This window comes from Alligator sinensis, unplaced genomic scaffold (genome assembly GCF_000455745.1).
Source record: "Alligator sinensis unplaced genomic scaffold, ASM45574v1 scaffold713_1, whole genome shotgun sequence".
Classification (NCBI taxonomy): Eukaryota; Metazoa; Chordata; order Crocodylia; family Alligatoridae; genus Alligator; species Alligator sinensis.
Window position 1 is genome coordinate 539210 of NW_005842814.1, and position 24510 is coordinate 563719.

The window sequence follows — 24510 nt, forward strand, 5'->3', positions numbered from 1 at the left end:
CTGACTCCTAATCTGCAGCAGCAGCTGCTTCCCTGAAGATATTTGGCTGCAGGTCAGCACATTGTGGCCAGGCAGATGTGGGAGCACCCACACACCATGGTGCAGCATTTCTGTACCAGGAAGATGAGCAGCAACTGGTGGGAGTAGTTTGTCATAGCCCCTTGAGATGATGAGCAGAGGAGTGTGAACTTTTGGTTATCCCGAGGTACCTTCATGGAGATTTGCACCAAGCTTGCTCCATGCCATGCATACAGTGGCAGGCAGCAGTGATGCAGGTGCCCTTATCTGTGGAGAAGCATGTTGCCACAGCTTTATTGAAGTACCTGACCCCAGATAGATTCCAGTCCATGGCAGATCATTTCAGCATTGGCAAGTTGATGGCTGGAGAGGCAGTGCACAAGATGTATGGTACTGGTGATCTAACAAGTGATGCTACTGTGAATCACACACCTTGCTGATCCACAGGAGGTTGCGGATTTGCCAAACTGGTGTTCCCCAACTGCACTGGTACCCTTGACAGCACACACACATTGCCATGCTTTCTCCTGTGCACTGTAAATTCATCAACCAAAAGAATTACTTCTTCATTGGGTTTTGGGCAGTTCTGGACCATCACAGGTCATTTCACGCGCATAAATACCAACTGGGTGGACGGGGTGCATGACCCCAGGATGTTAAGGAGCTCCCTTCTCCCTGAACTGATGGAGCAGAGAAAGTTTGCCCCTGGTGTGCTTGTCCTTGAGGTGGTATCAGTCACTGTACCACTACAGCTAATCGGGGACCCTGCCTACCCATTGCACCTGTGGCTGATGAAGCCTTTGAAGGAACTGTATGGCTACCAGCTCAGCAGCTGCAGAATGACTGTGGAGCATGCTTTGGAGGGTCTAAGCTCGCTAGAGATGCCTGAGGATGCCCATGTATGCTAGTAAGTGCAGCATGTCTTGGTTTGTGGTCTCTGCATGTCTGCTGCATAACGTCTGCAAGGCCAAAGGGAGTCCCTGCCTGAGCCATTGTCATTTGAGGCAGAACAGCCCGCTGTTCCTACTGGTGCCACACCTGCAAATTCTCAGAGGCCAGTTGCCTGGCACTGTGTGTGAGATATGTGCTGCTATGCACTTTTCCAGACTCTGGGCTGAAGGTTGGCATGGTGACATGTAGAACTATGTCATGTACTAGATTTAAACACTGCCAATGAAACTCATGCTTTTGTGTGGCTGTCTCCAGTGCAGGCATTGGGAAGGGTGGTTGAGGGCATGTGCACAGTGGGCTTGATAGTATGGAGAAATGTTCAGCCAGGTGCTGAGCTGTGCCCTGGGGATGTGGATGTGAGAAGGGAAAAGCAATGGTGAAACTTGGACTGTGGAAGGTTGTGGGTCCCATGAACCCAGATGGAGGAAGGCAGGAAGGAAATAGAGAGGAGAAGGAGGAAGAACAGCTATGGCTGGCTGGCCATGCGCAGCTCCTCTTGCCTTGCTTTTTCTTGATTTGTTGGGCTGTTGAAGCCAGCTCCTGGGTGGGAGGGAGGGAGATGCAGCTGGTGCTAGAACAAGTGGGCAGCACATTGAGCCACTGTTTTCTGGTGCTTTTCAGGCCCATGAATGTTCTTGCCCCATATGTAACTGAACACTGTGGCCATAGTTTGACAACACGCAGACCTTTTATTAAACATTACAACAAAAAAATGGGAGGTCAATGGAACAAGTAAATAAATGAAATTAAAAAAAAAAAAAGTAACCTTGTTACCATCACTGCTCCGTAAATGTGAGCATGCCATGCATCTGGCGTGGCCACAGCACTTGCAAATGGTGTATCCCTAAAAAAAAGTACTTGATCTCAAATCATTCTTAATGACAGTATCCTTTTTTAATTGACTAAGTTATGTAATTAAAATATTACCAAAATGAATGAAATGCAACATAAAACAAATACCATATTTATTCAAATACAAGATTAGATTTTCCCCCACCACCCAATCAGCATTTGGGGGGGGGATCCTTTCATCTTACATTTGCATACAGGGAAACTGAACTTAAATACATTGTCTATTTTTTGAACTGCTGCAAAAAGCAGCACGTGCTCAACAACGAAAACCAACTATGAAGTTGATTTAAATGCGGCCAACACTGAGCCATGACTATAAAGTTTACAGCCCATATTGGGCAAATATGGTGTTGGGAACCTTCTTTTCCCTATGTGTCCCTTTAAAAAAAACAAACAAACCCAAAAAACCAAAAACCCCAAGACAAAAAAAAAACAGGCAGTTGCTTCCCCCAGGAGGGAGCAAACAGTGGGCTTGGAAATGCTCCACTCTCTCCAAGTGGTATTGCAGTAAGCTCTAACACCCCCCCCCCGATGCCAAAAATACTAATGGGAACCTTTTTTAAAATTATTTTTTTTTTTTTATTCACAAATTTTAATAAAAGTGCGCTTAGCACCCTACACTTACAAAGCTTTACATATTAAGCATTCTTGTTTTACCAAAACTTCGTATTGTAAAAAACAGTTACATATCAAAACATATAACTAGATATATTAAACCCTTAAACAACATACATAAACCTCCCACAAAAAAACTCTTACAGAACTATTTTCTTCATACAGAACCCCATGAAAAACTATTACCTCAGTAACCACTTTAAACTCGCTGCTCCTCCAGTCAGTCTTTTCTGCTGGTTCAATGAACATGTGTATCCAGTCCTTTTCTCTCCATCTCTTCTTTTCCAATCTCTTCCATGTCCTGATTGATGTAATTCTTGCAGTTCCAGCTTCAGGGACTCTTTCAGTAAAAGCCAACCCCTTAAAAACTAAACCCTTATAAAAAGTTTCTTACTTTCCATAAACTAGTTTTAATACATGCTAATAGAGTCCTTAATAAAATTTCCTTCATTCCCTTCAGTATGAGTCCATATAGTACCATCTTCTTTGCTAACAACAGGTTTATTTTGGTGACACTCAGCAGTGGACCCTTTCCCACACCTGCTTTGCATATATACACTCCCAAAACATGCCCCACTGTTTTTTCTTCCCTGTACCTGTCTTTTGGGCACCTTGATGAACTCATCAAGCTCCATCTGTTGTACCTGTCTCATCAGCAAGATACTTCTTATAGCCATCCATGCTAGGTCTTCATGTTCCCCTTTTAGTTGTTTACCTCCCCCTACTCCCCTCACCTTCTTCACTTATTCTTCTGTGAAGTTTGCCACTAGTGCCACCCTGTATCTCTCCCTTACTGTTTTTATCAATTTCTTTATGATCCCTCAGGACCTCCAGCACTACCATCCCTATTTTATATCTCTGCATGAAACCTTCCATCTTGATATAATGAATCAGCAGTTGCCATGCCCATGGACTCTTCAAAGAGGTCTGATATACTCCCCATTTCCTCAAAATTAAAGCTGTGTGAAATCAGGTGATATGCGCTCCCTCTGTTACCACCTTGCATACTGCTCTTACATATTTTGCATAGACAAATAATCCCAAGTCTTGCAGCCCCCATCCCCTGCCATCTCTTGTTTTGTGCAGTTCAGATCTAGCCAAACTTTCTCTTCTGGCATTCCAGAAGAACACACATGCAGGGCTTGGCAATGGTCACCAGGGAGCAGTTCAATGGGTGATAGTATGTCTCTGGCTCTGACTGCCTCCTCTATCTTCCTGTGGTTAGACCTTTGTTCTATAGCCTGTGCTTATTGCAGAACTTGTTCAGGACCTTATAGAACCACAGTTGCTACATGATCCATGGTCTCCTGTTGGTCGGCATGTACGCCCCCCCCGCTCCTCCCACTGTCTTGGATGTCCTGCAAAATACCTAACAAGAAAGGCTGTTTTGGAATCTGCACCAGTCGCCAGTTTACAGATCTGGCTCGTGTACCTTGCCCACATGGAGTGGATCTTCAACAAAGACCTGCAGAAAGAGCACAGAGACCTGAACTGGCTAGTAGCTCATCAAGCTCTCCCAGTGAGAGCATGGAGACCCAGAGAGGGGCAGAGAGGTCAACCTAGCTGCACTACGGTAATCTGCCAAGGTGCAAAAGAAATTATCAACCACATTCTATGGCTCTGCCTGTACACCAAGGAGGTGTGGAAAAAGGTAAATCAACTCTGTGAAACGGTGACAGGGGTCAGACGGATGATGAGAGAAGCAGCACTATACAGGCATCTGACTAAACACCAAGGGAGCCTGACAGCCTGCTTCAATCAGTTTGTGTCCTGCATCAGGAGCACCCTGTGGAAGTCCAGGAACCTCCCGATGTACAGGCACACGAAACTCAAGGTTGCAGACTAGGTTAAAATGGTTATGCGCGAACATTGGCAACATGGAGGGGGTGCATGCGTACCCCCTAAGATTGGCAGTGTGCTCCCTGAGAAAAGCACTGCTGACGCTGCCGGTGGCACCTGTGGGTGGTCACCCTGCGGCGCCCGCCCTCTTTTCCCCCCTCTCCCCCCCGCTGCCAACACCACCGGCAGCGTCTGCAGGGGGGCCCCGCCCGCCTCCGCCGCCGGCCCCTGCCGGCGGCATCTGCAGGTGGTCGCTGGTCAGTACTCGTCACCCTTACTGCTGACACGACTGCAGTTGCCTGCGAGAGCTCCTTGCTTGCTGCTGCTGCTACCTGCGGGTGGTCACAGCATCCTCTCCATCCTGTCCTACCAATTTCTGGTGGTAGGACTAGAGTTCACACACATGAACGCCACATGCTCCCAGAGGCTGGGGCAACTCTGCCTGGCAGAGGGACAGTTGGCACAGGCTCTTCAAAGACCCCTCTCAAGGGGAAGTGAACAGTGATAGTGAAAAAGACAGTGAGGCAACCGGATCAAGCAACAGTGACTATGACAGCAGCAATGACAAAAGCAGCAGAATCACTAGCAGAATCACTAGTGATGGTGACACTGAATGAACTGAGAGCTTAAAGCTCGCAACTGGGGCTAGTACCAAGAGACAGTCTAATTGAACCGAGAAAAGGAATATGTATGGGTGTGGTTATTGTAACGTACATGGGTGTAAGTTTTTTGGGACAGGTCTAAGGTTTTGAAAGTGGGTTAAGGTTTGTGAAGAATGATATTCTAGTTAGTGTGTATTTGTGTCTGTGTTCATGTATGTATAAATATTTATATAGACAGATATAACTATATATATGTGTATATATGTATATATTTTATATATATATATAGAAAAAAAATCAATATATATAGAGATCTTTATATACACACCAATTTCTGTATACAAGTGCCCAAGTGCTTCCTAAGGAGTGTGTGCTAAAATTCGCAGCAGTTTCAAAAAAGGTGAAATGCATCAATTCTGGATGAACTAAAATCTATGGGTACTATATGCAAATTGCTATAGCTATGTTTATTCAAGGTGAGTGTTTTCAAATTCACTCTTTGCTTCCAGGTGCTCAGGGAGAGCAGGGTCTGACAGAAAGGAGGGAGTGAAGGAATTGCAGGGGGAAAAGTCAAAGGGGCAGAGGTCAAAGGGCTACCTGACACTGATTTATTATACAGTGGGAGGGGACAAATTCAAGACAAACCTCCAATGATAAGATTCTATACCTGGAAAATTCTATCAAATTTATAAATTTTCCATATATAGAATCTAATGGGGAGGGAGAATCTTATAATCAGGGTCATCTTATATTTGTCTAAATACAGTAAGTTATTACAGGGAAAAAAATCAAACCTTATTGTGCATAATGGCGGCTCATTTTCATGGACTGCTGAAGTAATGTAAATATTCCATCAGCAACATGATGAGATAGTAATTTTGCACCTTTAGCAGAGATCACTGTTTGCATAGTTCAAGGAGTGTCTTTTTTCTGGAGGAAAAAAAAGCTGCATTATTGCTGTTGTATTAAATGTGTTTTTTTTTTCTTTCATCATTACAGTGATGATCACATCAAGTTCTTCTGCTTTCAAGTTCTGGAACATCAAATTAAATTCAAGTAAGATTTTCTTCTTTATGCTTATAATGTGAATTTCTTTTAACTTCCCACTTAACCTCTTTTGGCAAAGAAAATAAGATTTAAAGCTGCATTAGTGACCTCCAAAGTTATTTTTCCTTTAAGAACTAGACAGTGAAACCTTGATTATTCAGCCTTTTAGACAGCTTTCATTTAGTTTTGGTTTTGAATCATAATGTATATTGACTACGTTGACAAGTCCATCTCCTAACTGAACAGGGACATATGGCTTTCATTAACATTCTGTTTTGTTTTACTACTATTTTAACTTTAAGCACCAGTAAAGGAGTCTAGCATAGCTTTGGGGACTTAAAGATATTGATATATTTTGATAAAACTTATTTTGCTAAAAATTTAAGTAAAGCATTACAATTGAAAATTTAAAGCATCAGAAGTAAAGGAAAGCCAGAGATTATGATTGTCTGTACAAAAATTATTTATCTCTATTATGCCTGCGCATTAATAGTCTTTAATTACATAGTGACATACATGAGCTTTTAGTTATTCAGTCTTCCATTCTCTTTTTTTTTTCTTTTCTTTGTGTTGCCCTAGAACTTATTTACTTCACACCATTGATACTTTGCACAAGACCAAAATTCCCAAGTCCTGGGAGTTTTTGTGCTAAGTTTTATAAATTCATTCATGTGAGATGTTTTATGCATTTGTCCGTACTTCAATGCTCCTTTCAAAATCAGTGGTATTTCATTTTCCTTTTATGGCTGAGAACAAAGGAGAACTTAAGGCTAAACCTATCAACTTTTACATTAATTTGCATTGCCACACTTTAGAGATTTTGGGTCTCTAAGGTACTTGGAATTTTTATAATAGATTTATTCAAGGCTCTGTTCTAATTGAGCCCCCTGTGTACTTGGCACTTCTTCAGAGAGGTTGGACAACCACAAAATGAGGAAAACCTGGTTAGTGGTCCAGCTGTGGAAACTTTTTTTCCATTCTCTTTCTCATTCACAATACTTCCCAGTATCTACAGCAAATGATGTAGGGACTGTTTACAAAACCAGCAAACACTATCTGTACCAGCAATCTGTCGGCCAAGTATGGCCCACATCCCAAAGTGGGTCAGTTGGAGTGGGAATTGTATATAATCAGAAGGCCATTTCCCTGCTACACTTTCTAGTATCTATTTCATTTTAGTGAGGTGTTAGAGCTTTTAAAATAATAAAAAGTTCATTGATGTGGACAAAACAATATTTTTCCTTGTTTTTTCATCATGGTGGCAGCTTAAACATTTAACAGCAGGCTGATGCCCTGCATGGAGATTGTTGCAAACTTTAATCACTCAAAGCTTTTAGCAACTGGAAACAGGGTTGTAAGCATCAGCTTTAACTACAGGTGTTGCCAAAGTGCTGCCTGTGATGATTATACAAAACTAGGCAAGGGGAGTCTAGGAAATGAGCAACAAGGCCCAGTTCCACTCTCAAATCATATCAAACCAGTTGTGTTGTTGTGTTTTTGAATGTGTTTTAAGATGTCTTTTAGTAAAGAAATTGACTTGATTAGCATGCTACATATATTGTGTTTAAATCAAGATGAAGAGTTGTGGCTCTGTTTTTAAAAAAGCTGATGATAACCAGGCAAGAGCCATTTGAATTTTAAAGTGACCTGCATAACATTTATCTTTTGAAAAATAAACTTGTTCAGGACAGCTGAATTTAACTCAGAGGATTGCTGGTATTTGGAATGACCTTCAGTTTTTCATTATTAATATCACAAATGCAATAAATTATCTTAATGTAAATGCGGTATTGTAATTAAATTTCTCAGAGTTGAACAATACCAACCATTACTTTCCTTTCAATGTCAAGATTTTTTTAAATAATTTAAAATATTAATCTTCTCAGCGTAAAATCCTTTTTTGTGTTGTCCTTATAGTTTTTTCTTATTGGCCTTTTGTTGCCCCTTTCCTAGGCTCCCTCTGCCAAGTTTTGTGTAGGCATTTATAAGAGGTGGCATTGTGGTAACACCATGACTAGTATACCTAATAGATGATATGAAAAGGCTGTAAGGAAGGCTGGTGCTAGAGCAGAATATGACCGCAGCATGACAATGAGCTCAGAGCATTAGAATAAGATGTCAAATAGCTTTGATTTTTAAATAAGTTACTAAATATTTGGCAGTCTCATTCTGTAATGTGTGTGTGAGAATTTCTGTGGTAAGCCTTTCATTCTTCTATGAAATGAAAGGCTTTGAAAGCAGTACAGTATTTGAGTAACTATTTAGCTTTGCCTATATTTAAACTTGAACTAAGCAAGCAAACACGCAACAAAATTGCTTTTTTATTTGAATGGTGTATTGTTACAGATATTCTGAACTTACTGAAGTCCAGCAGCAGCTAATTAGGGAAACGCTTATAACATGGCTACAAGCTCAGGTAAATGTTTTTTTTCACTTTTACAATTGTTTATACAGAACAAATTTATTAATCAGGTTTACTATTATATTTCCCATACCAGTTTAAAGGTTTGAAACTAGGTTTAAAACTTGTTTTCTTTGTACCCTTAATAAAGATTTAACTACTTGATGAAAAATGAGTTCAAACGTGATCTAACAAAAAAGCCCTGTACAGGCTGGTGTATGTTTTGAAATTACTTATTTTAGTCAGGTTTATACTATCATGTTTAATGTTTTGTCTCTTGAGATGATACTGCTGCTTTTTATTCATACCCCCTATGTCATGGAATAACTTGTCAGTTACCTTGAAGCATTAAAGTCTTCCTGTTGCAGGTATAACTTGGCTCTAGTTTATTGGTGCACTGTCTTCCTTGTTCTGGATATTCCCGTTGTTTTAATTTCTGGATATTGGAAAAGTTAGCCATAGAGACGGGCAAGTAGATGTCGGTTCAATATCAGATCAGCACTGATATAAAGAAAATTGGCTGTATTGGAAATCAGCCCAATGCAGCTGATAATTTGGCTGATACATGCCCATGCGTGCATGCACCCACAGCAGAGCATGCAGGCAATGAGGAAATCCCAGGACGTCATTCTCCCGTTGTACTCGGCCTTGGTGAGGCCGCAGCTGGAGTACTGCATCCAGTTTTGGGCTCCACAATTCAAAAAGGATATGGAGAAGCTTGAGAGAGTCCAGAGAAGAGCCATGTGCATGATCAGAGGTCAGGAAAACAGACCTTATGATGAGAGGTTGAGAGCTATGAGAGTCTTCAGCCTAGAAAAGTGCAGGCTCAGGAGTGATTTTGATGCCTGCCTATAAGTTTATAAGGGGTGCTCACTAGGATCCAGGGGAACGTCTGTTCACCAGAGCGCCCCAAGGGATGACAAGGTCAAACGGTCATAAACTCCTCTAAGACTGTTTCAGGCTGGACATAAGGAGGAACTTCTTTACTGTCTGAGCCCCCAAGGTCTGGAATAGACTGTCACCAGAGGTGGTTCATGCACCTACTTTGAACGCCTTCAAGAGAAATTTGGATGTTTAACTTGCTGGGATCTTATGACCCCTGTTGACTTCCTGCCCCTGGGGCAGGGAGGCTGGACTCGATGATCTTCTGAGGTCCCTTCCAGCCCTAATGTCTATGAAATCTATGAACACAGCTAGGCAGCTTGGAGACCTGCATGCAGCTAGTAAGTCCGTTGTAGAGGAAGGGGGAGGGAAGGGGTGTGGGAGCGCAGATCAACGCCCGCTGTGGTGTGGGAGGGAGTGAGGCAGGGGCTGGGGCAAGCGCTGCCCGGATGGGGCAGGGCACGGGATGGAACCATAGCTCCTCTGAGGGGGGAGGTATGGGGTCCATCATCGTCGTCGTCGTCGTCCCCCCCCCCCCCGGGCTGGCAGGGGGGGGGGGGGGGGGGGGCGGCGGGCAGCAGCAGTGCTGGGAGGGGGGCTATGGGGAGGGCTGCAGCCACCTCAAACTTTGCTGCATTTCTTCCTCCCCCGAAGCCCCCCTTCCAGTGCTGCTGTCATCCACCTGGGGCAGCCCCCACTCAACCCCTGCCTCCAGCCACGCACCAGGAAGAACCGGGGTTATAGTGGGAAAGCAGCGTTGGTGCTAGGAGGGGGGTTGGGGAGGGGGCTATGGCAAAATTTGGGGTGGCTGCAGCCATAACCCCTCCGTCATCTGCCCAGAGCCCAGCCTTAGCTAAAAAGAGTCTGGCGCAGCCCTGGCCCCAGCTTTGCAGCTTCAGCCCGCCTGCTCACCCTGCCCCACGCAGATCCAGGGGCACATGCCCCCCCATGCCCTCTTAGCGGCAGGGGGGGGCCCCGCCCCCCCCCCCGCCGGCCAAGGATGCACTCTCTTCCACACCCTGCAGCTTCAGCCCGCCTGCTCACCCTGCCCCACGCAGATCCAGGGGCACATGCCCCCCCATGCCCTCTTAGCGGCAGGAGCAGCCCCCGCCCCCCACTGGACGAGCCATGGCTCCATTCTGTGCACCATCCTGCCTATCTGGGCAGTGATCTTCCCTTTCCCCACACCCCTTCCCTCCCCCTTCCCCTTCCACCACAACAGACTTATCAGCTGGATACAGCTGTATTAGAAATCAGATTGGTATCTGCCAACATGCCTCCTTAAAAGTTGGTTATCAGTATCAGCCCCCAAAATCTCTATTGGTGCACCCCTACAGGCAAGATCTTAACCTATCTCTCTGCCAATGTATTGGCCAGCATGTTGTCCAGTGTAGTTTTATAACAATCAAACAATAAAGTTTTCTAGCATTTTTCATATTGGATATTTCCCTAGTTTCATTCCTAACATACATCTTTTTGGTTTCCATACTGAATGACTCTCTTCCCTCCTTGATAATGTTTGCCTATTTCATTCAATATGAGAAAGCTGAACGTATAAATGTCTGGCTACTTAATGTTCCTATATTAGTCAATAGTCAGTCAATGTTTAATTATTTAAGCATGCTTCTGTTAAAGCTATCCTTCCAACCTCTTAACTGCTTTCTTTTGCTTGTCTCTAAAGGGTGGGTTTGTTTTTTTTTTGTTTTGGGGGGGGGGCCTTTTTGTCTGTGTTTGTTTTTTTTCCACGCAAGTCATAGTACTTGAAAGAAGTTAATTAGTTTATGATGTGTTGTACTTAAACTATTTGAGAGATTGAAGAGTGACTTTTGGAATGATGAAAAAGTAGAGTTACTCTGTTGAAGAGAAATTTTTCCATTCTGTAGTGGAGGGCACAGGAATACATTTCTATTTCATAGCAGTCAATACATTTGATTTCCATACCTCTTATTCTTCATATCTATTACTGCAAGTGAAATGCAATTGAGATGCAAGCCAGTGGAATCCAATAGTGTGCTAGAACCAGGAATTTAAAGTAGGTTAGGGTAGATCAGGGCACATACCAGCAACTTTCTTTTTGTCAGGCTGCTTGTACAAGTTGAAACTATCAAGATTTTATGATTTTTCCTGTGCTGCTTTGCTTCTAGAAGGAACAGAGAATAAGGAGAGGGATTTAGTGGGGATTGCAATCTGAGAGGCTTCAAAAAGATGTATACTAGAATCTGAGTGAGGAGTTTGTGGAAGGAGGTTGAAAAGAAGAGAGAAGTTTGAGAGGCGACCTTGTGGCTGCCTACAAATTCATCATGGGGGCACAGAAGGGAATTGGTGAGGCTCTACTCACCAAGGCGTCCCTGGGGGTCACAAGAAATAATGGCCATAAGCTAGCAGAGAGCAGATTAAGGCTGGACATTAGGAGGAACTTCTTCACAGTTAGAGTGGCCAAAATCTGGAATGGGCTCCCAAGGGAGGTGGTGCTCTCCCCTACCCTGGGGGTCTTCAAGAGGAGGTTAGATGGGCATCTGGCTGGGGTCATCTGAACCCAGCACTCTTGCCTGCCTATGCAAGGGGTCGGACTTGATGATCTATTGAGGTCCTTTCCGACCCTAACATCTGTGAATCTACGTATAGGGACAGGGAGGATGGGGAATCTTCATTTGTTGAATAAGTGAAAATTGGCAGTAGTTCAAAACGAGCAGTATCTTTGGTAGCAAAATATAAGTTGAGAACTACCAGTGTGTGTTTTATAGAGCTCTCTTATTTTCATTAAACTGTCAAGGCTGCTTTATGTATGTGTGCGTGTTCAGCATCAAAAGCTCCTTTTTTTCTACTGCATACCTGTGACTACCTCATATGAAAATATAATGTCACCTTTAACTGTCTATAACTGTATTCACCAGGATCCAAGATGACTGAATTTAAGATGAACCCCCAGTAATTATTTTATACGTGAAAAATGTATACATTTGTTATAATTTTCCATGTATAAAATTTAATTATTGGCTGGGCATCTTTAATTTTGTGTCATTACCTCCCCCCACACACACACACACGCTGCTGCAGTGGTAGAGGGGCGGGTGGCAGGGGGAATCAAGTTGTCTGACCCCTTGCCCCTTGTCTTGTATACTTCCCCCATCCAGAGCCTTTATGCCCTGGCCCCTGCCTACCCCCGGTATTTGTCACATCCTGTTTTTTTACCCCCACCTCCAGTGCCTGCATCCCTGGCACCTGCCACCCACTGGGCATCATAAACTGACTCTCCAGTCCCTGCCTGGCCCAGAGTTACCATCACTGCAAGCACTGCTGCTAGACTGGGCTCTCTGCCCCAAGCTGTAGCAGGGTCTGAGCCAGAGCCGCTGACTGCAAGCAGTAAGGTGTCGGAGGCTTGGTGAGGGGAGCAGATTGGGGGTTAGGGAAGGTGAACAGCTGTGGCTGTGACTCCAGCCCCAGCACAGGGCCAGTTGGAGTAGCAGTAGCTTTTTCACTGCCTCCCTCCTCCTCCTGCTCTCTCCTGCCGCTCAAACTTGGACTTGAATTCAAGATGAGGCCCATGTTAAATGGGAGAAAAACCTCGTCTTGGATTCAAGTAAACATGATTTATTTAGATAAGTTCTGCTTAATGTTTTAAATAATAGCTTGTTTTTCTGAATTATATATCTCTACAAGCTTACTAACTTTCATATAGCTTACCTATGTGTGAATTGAGATGGTGTTGAATCAATCTGCTAAAAGAAAATCAGTGATTCTTTTCTAGTTGATAGGGGATCCATAAAAAGAATATTTTCATATAACTTTTTTTTTTTCTCTTAGATGGTGAATCCCCAGCCAGAAAAAACTTTTATTCGCAACAAAGCAGCCCAAGTCTTTGCTATGCTGTTTGTTACAGAGTATCTCACAAAATGGCCCAAGTTTTTTTTTGATATTTTGTCAGTAGTTGATCTTAACCCTCGAGGAGTGGATATGTACCTCAGAATTCTTATGGCTGTTGATGCTGAGCTGGTAGACCGGGATGTAGTTCACACATCAGAGGCAAGTAATATTGTCTTGTTCATGTTACGTTGTGCTAACATGATTTAGGATTAAGAAATATTTTTTACCTGACTTTCAGCAAAAGACTTAAAGCAATTTTGTGTTTCACCACGAAGAACCTTTCTCAGAGGGACACTGCACATCAGCAATTGTGTTTACAAATGCATTTTTTTCCATTAATCTTTACATTGCATGGGGAAAAAGATTGTTTGACTTAAAGCAGTGTGCATTGGTATCACCTAGGAACAGTATTTTCTTGGTATGTGAGAGCCAGCAAAAGGGAAACCCAGTGAATTGTTGACAACTTGATGTTTCTTTTAATTTAGGAAATTAAAAAAAATATTCCAGTTTCTCGTATACCTTTATAACAGAAGGTGTAACATTAAAAATTACATATAGTCTTTTAGGAGTTCTTCTGATTTAATGTTTAGCAATTTGTGTCTTTTCAGAAAAGAAAATGGCTTATTATGCATAGTTGTTTTATGAACACAGGAGGAAAAGAAAGAATCAGTGTACTGCGGAAAGCACACTACAAACTTTTTTGAGTTCTTTCTAAATTAATAAGCACTAGAAAATGCATGTGAATTATGAATTACCTTGTTGCATCTTTCAAGGGCATGCAGGATTTGGGGAATATGTGAATATGTAAAAGGCATAAGTTCAGTGATTTCATATAAAACTTAACATTTTTCTCACCCTTCATTCCTATTCATAGGAGGCCCGTAGGAATACCTTATTGAAAGACACCATGAGGGAACAGTGCATTCCAAGTCTGGTGGAATCGTGGTACCAAATCTTACAAAATTATCAATATACTAATTCAGAGTTGACCTGCCAGTGCCTTGAAGTAGTTGGAGCTTATGTCTCCTGGATAGACTTGAACCTGATAGCCAATGAAAGGTAAGAGTTTTTTCTGTTCTTCCTGTAATAGGACTGGTGATGACTGCCTTGTAGCATCACTTCTGTGAGTCTGCATTAAAAAAAAATGTGTAAGGGGAAAGTGCCATACATTTTCCTGTGCTCTGCTCTCCTGCCAAGAAATAAGTATTCAGGTTACTTGTATGTTACACGTTTCTAAAACAAACGTGAGATGGATCTGTATTTAAGCTGTATAGTTTTGTTTTCAGTCTCCATACATTATTTTGTATACGTTTGGTTGCAACAGTCGCGCTATGAAGCCAAACTGAGAGTAGGAAAAAGAAAAATGTAAATTATTATAACTTGTTTTAGTCTGTCTGTGAACTTGCATTGTGTTTGTACGTGAATTAAAGTTGTTGTCTTTTTTCAGGTTTATAAATATGCTGCTAGGTCACATGTCTGTAGAGGTTCTCCGGGAAGAAGCATGTGACTGTTTGTTTGAAATTGTAAATAAGGGAATGGATCCAGTTGATAAAACAAAATTGGTAGAATCTTTGTGTCAAGTGTTACAGTCTGCTGGCCTCTTCAGTATTGATCAGGTTAGTAAATTGATAATATTTTGGGTAGAGACAAGTTTTAAATAGTGACATAAGCAGGGCTTTAAAATTTTTTGCCACATACTTGCCAGAGGACTAAGCATGTAAAGATATGAGGGACTGATTTTATCTGTACCGTACTTAATGGCACTATATTAATTAAATCTCTTATTTTGTTGTTATAATTTATTCCATCTCTGGTTCTAGGACTTCTTCTTGGCTTCTTACAACTCCTTTTCTTCTTTGTTTCATTTGGGGTACCTTTTATGCTTCCTCACACCCCCCCTGCCCTCCGTGTTTTCACTTCCACCATCATTTCTTTACTGTAATTTTTTGTTTTTAGATTACCTAGTTACTCATGCCTGTTGTCACACACAACCTTGAAAACTTTTATAGAGAAATTTAAATTGCTCACAAAAGTTACACTACTTAGGCATGAGCAGTACTTTTAAATAGGGATCCCAGTGTCAGCATAAGGGACTGCATTTCTTCTGGGGTTGTCCTTTGGACTCCGGTTAAAACATATCTTCTGAAATGTGAAGCACTCCTCCTGCCTCCCATCTGGCTGCTTGAAAGCAGGAAAAAAATATTCTTCAAATCTTAGTGTGTGTTATAAGAGCAAATAGCGAGTCTGTACTATGCAAACCTTCCCTTAGCTCAGGGGTTGACAACATTTTTGGGCAGTGCGCCAAAAACACCCACAGCCGTGACTTGTAAGAAGTTGGCATGACCACAAGGGGTCTGATCCTTGTTTTAGCAGCACAGTCCTGGTCCCTTCCCCACTGTCCACCCTGAGGGGCGTGTGCCAAGCAAAATGCCTTCACATGCCATGCTCTGACACGCATACCAGGGTTCACTTACCGTTTCTTAGCTGCTTTGAGGGAAGGTCTTTGCTACTCAACTCTTAGTCTTGCATGTAATTTTTATATCTTTTTGTTTGACCAGAATTATAACTTTATACCTAATACTTATTTTTTTTTCATTTACCCTTCTAAGACTTCTCTCAAGGGAGATGTTTCATTAATGCTACTTGAAATTGGTTGGTGTTTCTGCAAATTCAAACATAAATCTGCTGCAACTTCTTGTTTTAGGACAGAAGAGTTGATACTAATAAGTTCCTAGTTATCTTTTTGGTCCACTGTTCCTAAAATGAGCTATGAGTTGTTATTTCTGAATAGGGTCTTTCCTGTACAATATCAACTTCTTTCTGTGTTTTGTGTTGGAACAAAATGTACGTTCTAATGGAATCGGAAAAAATAACTTTTATGTGACTTCACCCTGAGTCAGGGAGATGAGAATAAAACTAACCAGTCCATAAGAGGGAGCAGGTTGCTGTATTTTGGAACATAATTGGTAACTGTGAATGTACTTTTGCATTGCTGTTATGTTTTAATCTGCCAGGCAGCATTGTCAAATGTCATCTAGACCAAGATTAGATACATTTTTTCTTAAATGTACAATGTACCTGTGTATGGGTGTATATAGTATCAATCATAAATCCATGTCATTTGGGGTAGCTGAAGTTCTGCTACAGTTGTAAATATGATGTTTCATGGTGTTCCTGCAGGAAGATGATGTGGATTTTCTAGCCAGATTTTCTAAACTGGTTAATGGAATGGGCCAAGCACTCATAACCAGCTGGACAAAACTGGTAAAAAGTGGGGATATGAAGAGTGCTCAAGACACCTTGCAGGCTATTGAAGCAAAAGTAGCCCTAATGTTGCAACTGCTAATTCATGAAGATGATGACATCTCATCTAATATTATTGGGTTTTGCTATGACTACCTTCACATCTTGAAACAGGTAGATTTGAAATACTACCAACTACTACTATTAATTAATATGAGCATGGCAACTTATTCGTTTTACTGTATTTACCCAAATCCATAATGACCTTTACTATAATAAGAGCCCCCGAAAGTTAGATTCTATACATGGAAAATTATAAATGTGTTATAATTTTCCATGTATAGAATCCCATTTTTGGGAGGGTCATCTTCAGTTGAATCCAAGATGGCTTTCCCTCCCCCACCATGCTGACTGAGGGTAGGGGAAAATCTCATCTTAGATTTGAGTAAATATTGTAACTGCATAGGAATATTTACTTTGCAAGTTTCCTTAGTGTGTATTTTCTTAAAGGCTTTGTAGCTTGGTAATTAACAGTAACTTTTAGTCCATAGATATACTGCTTTATACAGCTATGCTCGATTTAAAGGATGTGATCAGATGTCCTGCGTGTTCTCAAAATCTACTTGAAACATCCTAAGAGTTTTCATAGAGGCAACTAACTATTAGACACTGGGAAGTCACTTATAATGAAAGTTAACATTTCAAATATGTTTTATTGCAGCTTTCTGCGTTATCAGACCAGCAAAAAACTAATGTAGAGGTAAGAGTAGTTAAAGTTTCCTTTTTACCAAATATTGAATTTCATAAGTAACATTATTTTGGCCAACACTCATTCTAAAATTTTCAGAAATAAAAATGTTTTAATTTTAAAGGACTTTTATAGAAAAATTCAGATACTCTTTGATTCTGACATAAGTCCTTCTCTGCAGAAAGTCTCACCTCTACTCATTTTCCTTTTCCTATACCCATTGGCTCTCTTTTCCACCTACTGCCCCTCCATCCAGTTGTCAGTCACTTCACATTTTTCTCTAAGGCTTATAGGCCTTCAGATCTAGTTTTGTTTAATTTCTTAAGCATGAAGCTCAACATTCTCATCCATTCCGTTTTTACCTTTATTGAATATTTTTTCTTGGAGAGATATTGGAGCCTAGTTTTTTAATGCAAATTTTTATAAATACCGCAAAGTAATATTCTGAAAATGAAGAGGGTTAACATCTGAAACACGGGGTGAGCTTTAATTAAAAAAAAAAAACAAAAAACCAACAACTACTATGCTAGGCCTTTTTTAATTACGATGGAGCTGCATTTAGTGACCTTTTAAGGTATTGAGTCAAAATCATAAATATTTTGCTTGTAGATTCTTTTTTTTAAAAAGTCTTTGGTTTCTCAGGTTTTACATCCTGTGTATAGATAACAGGTGAAACTTCTATAGTGAGACTTTTACGATAGGAAGATTAGCACAAGTCTTACTTTTGTTGGAGTAATGAGAGCCAATATGCCAATGCAATAACGTTCTGCCTCCCTGTCTTGTCCAGTTACTTTGTTATTGTTGAACTCTGGCATGTAGCTTTGCTAGAAATTGTCAATTATAATAAAATCTCTCCTTTTTAAAAATAACATTGAAGCTGAAAATGTGGGTAATCTCAAGTTTCACAAGTTCTGTGGAATCTCATTTTCATTAGGCCTTCTTGAGGTTTTTATTTTAGTTCAAATAAACAGTGGCTATTTTAAAATGCCTCCAATATTGAGGTATGGAAAGTATGGAAGTGAGGTATGGAAAATGAAAAGTAGGGCAAAGATTGTGTTTTATATGTAGCTTTCTATTACTTGTCTTTTCCTGTACACTGATACATTTTTGTCAATTTTCTTTTAACATAGGCAGTTATGTTGGCTGTTATGAAGAAATTGACCTACGATGAAGAATATAACTTTGAAAATGAGGTAGAATGTTATGTATGAGTAAGCTTGATTCTCTTGTAGCTGCCAAATGTTGGTTCGATTCAGGGGTGGCCACCCCGTGGCCTGGTTGCTACAAGTAGCACAGGCTGCCTTTTTGTGTGGTTCAGTGCAGATAGGGGAGGGGATAAGCAGTACAGCAGTAGAAGGGGTAGGAGGCAGAAAGCAAAGCAACAGGTCAGGCAGGGAGCATAGGTAGCAGAGTAGCCAGTCGGGCAGGGGAAGGGGGATTGGAGTGCAACTCTGGCAAGGAGTATGGGGCTAATTTGTAACATGCCTGTCAAAAAGGTTAGTCCCTACTGGCTCAATTCATTGGGCATTTGTCTTTTAAGACAGAGGAATAACCTATATGTGAGCAGGTAACTTTGTTTTCAAATTTAAATATTTAAATTTTTAAAAATGTAAAATGTTCATTTTTTAAACTTATCCAAGGAAATATTTTAGACTTGTTCTCTTGATACAAGAATCTTCTTTTCAAAACAGTGGAGGCTATGTTTACATCAAGAAAAAAAGAGGCCTTTAGGTCATTTATAGACATGCTTGGGGGTGGGAGGAGAGCTTTAATTAGCACAACTCTGAGAGCTGTGCTAATTAAAAGTGCCCAGAGTGTCATGAGTATCAGCATCCCCGAGCTGAAAAATGGCAGTGGGACATTTTGAACTAAAGCTCGTTGAATGAGCCTTAGTTTAAAGCACACAGCTGCCATTTTTCATCATGGGGACACTGATGCACTTGTTGCCGGAGTCTGCTGAAGCACAATAATTATCACATTCCAGCAGACTCGATTACTCAAGTCTGCTCGGAGCAGCCTCCCTACACATGTATAGGCGCCCTTAGATATTAGCATTTGGGTGATAACTACTTAGATTTCTGAGCTGAAATGTGATTTGAATCACTAGAGAACTGAGCTGAAATACTGGTGCCTAGCTATGCTACCTGAGCTATCCTTGCTCTGCATGTTAAATTTTCAAAGTATGGGCTTTCTATTGCTGCATGTCCAGAACCTGAATGAACCTATCTCATTTGAAGCTTCCAGAAGACCTGTACAGTACAACACATAATAAAAGGGCCTGTCATTATGATATAAGCAACTAGGATGACTTTTGTGTTCAAAGGAGTATTAGATGCCCAGTTAATTTTTCACAGTATAATTTGTATTAGGCTAAGTTTGGCACAGGTGTAATATTGAAATGTTTGTCTTTTTGAATATATGACTGTGGATTATATGAAGAAATAATGTTACAGGGTGAAGATGAAGCAATGTTTGTGGAGTACAGGAAACAGCTGAAACTACTGTTGGACAGACTAGCTCAGGTCTCACCAGAGTTACTTTTGGCTTCTGTCCGAAGAGTTTTTAACACTACGCTTCAGTAAGTTTATTTCTTCTAGTTTGTTTTATGAGTCTTTTCTGTTTTATGTAGAGCTTAGGCTTGAACAGCAATGTGGGTTACTGCTTTCTTACGTGGCTTTTGTGAAAATTCTCAGGTAAATTTTTCTTAACTTTTAGTGATCAGTGTCTTAGTGCAGAAGATAAATACTTTATTCTTTTACTCCTGTTGTTTTAGAAAACCTCTTGAATAGTTTTGTCAACAGGTTACTCTTTTTTTTTTAGATTCTAAAATTGGTACCTTTTTTCAAACTTCAAGGGTACCACCTATCCTTGCATTTTCAGAACTACTGTTTCTCCTTTAGCCTTTCATAGCATGTCTGAATGGATTAATTTTTACTCTTAAATAATTTTCTTAAAATATTTGGGATAAATCATTCTAAACTGTCAAGTGAAGTTGTGTGAAACCTGTGGTGGTAGAAAGGGCATTCGTTTCAAATATTGGTAATATTAAGGGAGGGTAAGATGAAATGAAATAGGAGTAAGGATCAGCAAGAGCATGTTCCTTTAAAGCAGGGATGTGAAACATGGCCTGTGGGCTGGATCTGATCTGCTAAGCCTTTCTGTCCAGCCCACTAGACTACTAGAGCTCCTTTAAACGTGCAGCGAGGCTGCTCCGATGTGCTGTAGATCCAACACATCGGAGTCTGTTGGAATGTGGAAATTAATGCACTCTAGCAGCCTCTGGTGTCACTTGTATTAGCAAACCCCTGCTGAAAATAGTGGTGGGGCACATTAAAGCTTATTTGATGAGCTTTAAGGAGTCCCGCTGCCATTTTTCAGTGTGGGGGCGCTGATGCATGCGATGCTTGGGTGCTTTTATTTAACATGGCTTGCTAATTAAAGTGCCCCGCCTCCTGGTAGCACATCTGTAAACCCCCCTAGTGGGCCATCAGAAGCTTGGGGATGTGGCTAGACGAAATGACCTTCTGCAGAATCCAGGGCTCTTAGCCCTAAGTGGTCATTGTGGTTGGTAGCATGAGGGCAAGCAAGGGATGATGCAGCCCTGGTTGCCATCCCACTACTTTACCTGTCCATACTGCTGTGGCCCTACCTTCTTCTCTGCTGCTGCCAAGTGGAGGAGCTAACGCTGTGGTAGAGTGGGAGCAGGACCAGGTACCCATTGACAGCTCTAGCTCCAGCATGAGGCATGCGTTGGGAGCCAGAGCCATCACTGCATGCCCTGTGCCAAAGCCTGAGGTGTCATCTGCTGCCACTGTTACTATGTGCCCCAGACTGGATCCCAGTCCACATGGAATCCTGTAGTCTGGATCCAGCCTGGGGCATGAGGCAAGTTTGACACCACTGCTCTGAACTGCAGATTATGTATGAAGAATATTAGTATTGTCTGGCTGTTCATATTACAGTGATGATCTTTACACCCCTATATAAGAGAGTATTGTTGATTTACTGTTAGGCTTTCTCTTTAAATTAACATGGAGCTCCTAGATGAATCACTTATCTCATCTCATGGCAAATTACTAGTTTTTGTGGGGTGTAGGAAGAAGTGAAAAATATGTTGTAATAATGTTGAATCTCTTGTACCACTTCAAAAAATAAGTTGTCTTTTGGGTTTAGTTGGGAAATGCTGTCATTGGCTAATTTTGTGATGTTGATGTATAACCATATTGACTCAAATCCAGGATGAGGAAGAGATGCCTCATCTTGGATTTGAGTAACAGCCTAGGAAAAAGGGCAGGTGGGGGGGACAGGCACTAGGCTGGGGGGTAATCGGTGGTGGGGGTTGGCACAGGAGGTGAGTAGGCACAGGACAGAGGTTTGGCTGCCATCTCTATCCCTCAGCACTCTCCTCTTGCCCCCCCCCCTCCCCCCCCGAATGCTGCATTCCCCATCACAGTGGTGGGGGGAATTAATTTAAGACAAGCTTCAAATAATTAGATTCTATACATGGAAAATTATAACACTATTATAACAAAGATGACCTATGGGGGTCATCTCAAACTCCAAAGTCCTAGACTTGGGTAAATTTGGTAGCCTTTATTTGCCCAGTTAAAGTAACCGATAGCTTGTATGTTTACTCAAAACTTAGCATCTGTAGTCCTTTTCATGCTGTGCATCGCAAGGAACTTCTCAAGAAAATACTGGTAAATATATTCATCTGTAGAACTGATAGTTGGTTTCATAGAGCTACACTGGCAAGTTTGATACGTTTGGGCATTATCTTGTGTCTTTTTGATAGAAACTGGCAAACTACACGGTTTATGGAAGTAGAAGTAGCGATAAGGCTGCTGTATATGCTGGCTGAGGCTCTCCCTGTATCACATGGGGCTCATTTCTCTGGTGATGTTACAAAAGCTACTGCTTTGCAGGATATGATGAGAACTGTAAGTATTTGATGCAAGGTTTGCTTAAGTGTTTTGTTCTGTTATCTGTTGTTAAGTCTTTCATGTTGAGGAAATTGAGATGTCACTTAGCTGAAGTCTGATTTTGTTAATTAATTTCCCCTGCAGCTGGTAACATCTGGTGTTAGTGCCTATGAACATACATCAGTGACACTGGAATTTTTTGAAACGGTGGTTAGATATGAAAAGTTTTTTGCTGTTGAACACCAGCACATTCCAAATGTTTTGGTAAGTATTAACATTTGCATAAACTCCAGCTCTTCTTCAGTTATATCAGGGCTGTTCAGTAGGTGGCTTATAAGTGATATGTGGTCCCTGAAGGGTTAGCATCTGGCCCACAGGCTTCTGCCTGGCCTGGCCTAAACTGCTGCCCCTCTCCTCTTCCCCCACTTTTGCTGCAGCAGTTGAGTTCTTTGGGCTTCCTGCCCTCCTCCAGCTTTTACTTCATGCCCTTGCTCCTGGGGCATGGTAGCACAGTCAGAGAGAGGGCCAGGTGCCTAAGTTGTGCATGCAGCACAGGGGAGGCAGGGTATCTGAGCTGTGCATGTAGCAGGGAGGTAAGCCAAAGAGCCCAGGGTGCTTGTGCTTGTGCTGTGTGAGGCAGGAGCTGGGTTGGACTGCCTGCACTGTAAGCTGATGCATGGCTAGGATGGGAGGACGGTGCTACCTGTGCATTGGTGCGGAGCCCATGCTGCTAAGAGAAGTGGGGGGGACACGCAGCTCAGGGGGCAAACTGCATGCATGATCAGGAAGGGTATGGAGCCAGACTGCCTACGTGGCTAGGAGGCAGGAGAGCCAGGCTGCATGTGTGGCAGGGTGGGGGTGCACTAGATTGCTTGTGTGTCAGTGGAAAGTCTCGGGGGGTTGCTTGAGTGGTAAGCAGCCTGAACTTTCTGTGGCTTCTGGCTACACAGAAGCCCCAAACTAGATAAATAATTGAATTGTTGACTTAAGAGTTATTGGGCACAGGTAATCTTGATTTTCTGAACAAGGAAGGCGATTTTTAAAATTAAGTTGTTAGATTTTTCTGCCTGTATATAGTAAGTACTCTCCTAATTGCAGATGGCATTTTTGGATCATCGAGGTCTTCGCCATACTAATGCAAAAGTGCGAAGCAGAACAGCTTACCTCTTCTCAAGATTTGTCAAGTCTCTTAAGTAAGTAAAAATTGTTTCAAATACTACCTGATTTTTACAGTTTTGTGGATATTGAGGGAGCAGTTTATATACTGTTTTCACTAAAGCAAGTAGAGGTCAAAATGAGTTGAAATGAAGAGCGCTCTTTTGGCAAGCTCACAAAGGTTTGTAAAAATCCAGGCAGCTCTGTAGAGTCCTCCACAGTTTTCTGAATCTATGTAAAGGAGCACCTAAATTGCAAACAGCTTTGAAGTTCATCTCAGCTGGATGTTGATTCTTAAACCTAAAGATGGAGAATATAAATGCTATTTTAGCTTTTGCAGTTTTCCTTGGTGGAAGTATACTGCTGTTCTAGTGCTGTGAAGACTATAAGTAGATCATGTCCAGATATGGAAATCATGGGTACAGTCCTAGTATTTCTGTCATTTCCTACAGTGTGTGCACCTGAAAACAATTCACTCAGGGTAGCCACATGCACATTTTTTGCAAGCTAGTAGACAAGGTTTATCCTGTAGAGGTTTCCCAAATAATTATGAGCATTTTAATTTCAGATTCTATTGGTTCTGGTTTTGGGGACCTAAATACTAAATACTATGCAGTTAGGAAAGCTGCAGAACAAATCAGGTTTCAAGACTTGAAACCCTGACCCCTTTTGCAGCTGTTGACGAAAATATTTCACAGATGAATGGGGCATTTATGCACTGTCAGTTATTTTTCCAGGATCTCTTTAAACTCACATGGATGCCTCTGTATCTGTAAAGCTTAGCTCACATCGTGAAGTTTTACAGGCATAAGACTTAAATAAAAATTAAGAGTCCAGAGAATGAAATGGCATGAGAAACATGCCAGTATACCATAATGCAGGAGTGGGCAAAATGCACGGGCCAAGTCCCGGAGGACTGGAAAAGGGCCAACGTGGTCCCCATTTTCAAAAAGGGGAGGAAGGAGGACCCGGGCAGCTATAGACCAGTCAGTCTCACCTCCATCCTTGGCAAAGTCTTTGAAAAAATTATCAAGGCTCACATTTGTGAGAGCCCGGCAGGACAAGTTATGCTGAGGGGAAACCAGCACGGGTTCGTGGCAGGCAGATCGTGCCTGACCAATCTAGTTTCTTTTTATGACCAGGTTACGAAACGCCTGGACACAGGAGGAGGGGTGGATGTCGTATACTTAGACTTCAGAAAGGCCTTCGACATGGTATCCCACCCCATACTGGTGAACAAGTTAAGAGGCTGTGACGTGGATGAGTGCACAGTCCGGTGGGTGGCGAATTGGCTAGAGGGTCACACCCAGAGATTGTGATGGATGAGTCAGTTTCGACCTGGAAGGGTGTGGGCAGTGGGGTCCCGCAGGG

At 41.9% G+C, this 24510-nt stretch overlaps 1 protein-coding gene across 7 annotated transcripts in view; it reads left to right on the forward strand.

The window, feature by feature from the left end:
• Positions 1 to 24510, forward strand: part of XPOT (exportin for tRNA) — a 61530-nt gene that overhangs the window by 21418 nt on the left and 15602 nt on the right. For all 7 annotated transcript variants that reach the window (XM_014525503.2, XM_014525504.2, XM_025191415.1 and 4 more), the window contains 12 exons: positions 5877 to 5933; positions 8271 to 8340; positions 13012 to 13230; positions 13946 to 14130; positions 14519 to 14687; positions 16252 to 16488; positions 17036 to 17074; positions 18193 to 18255; positions 19516 to 19640; positions 21858 to 22002; positions 22129 to 22248; positions 23083 to 23177. In XM_014525503.2, the coding sequence (XP_014380989.1) occupies positions 5877 to 5933; positions 8271 to 8340; positions 13012 to 13230; positions 13946 to 14130; positions 14519 to 14687; positions 16252 to 16488; positions 17036 to 17074; positions 18193 to 18255; positions 19516 to 19640; positions 21858 to 22002; positions 22129 to 22248; positions 23083 to 23177 (1524 nt within the window). The remainder of the gene's footprint in view (positions 1 to 5876; positions 5934 to 8270; positions 8341 to 13011; positions 13231 to 13945; positions 14131 to 14518; positions 14688 to 16251; positions 16489 to 17035; positions 17075 to 18192; positions 18256 to 19515; positions 19641 to 21857; positions 22003 to 22128; positions 22249 to 23082; positions 23178 to 24510) is intronic.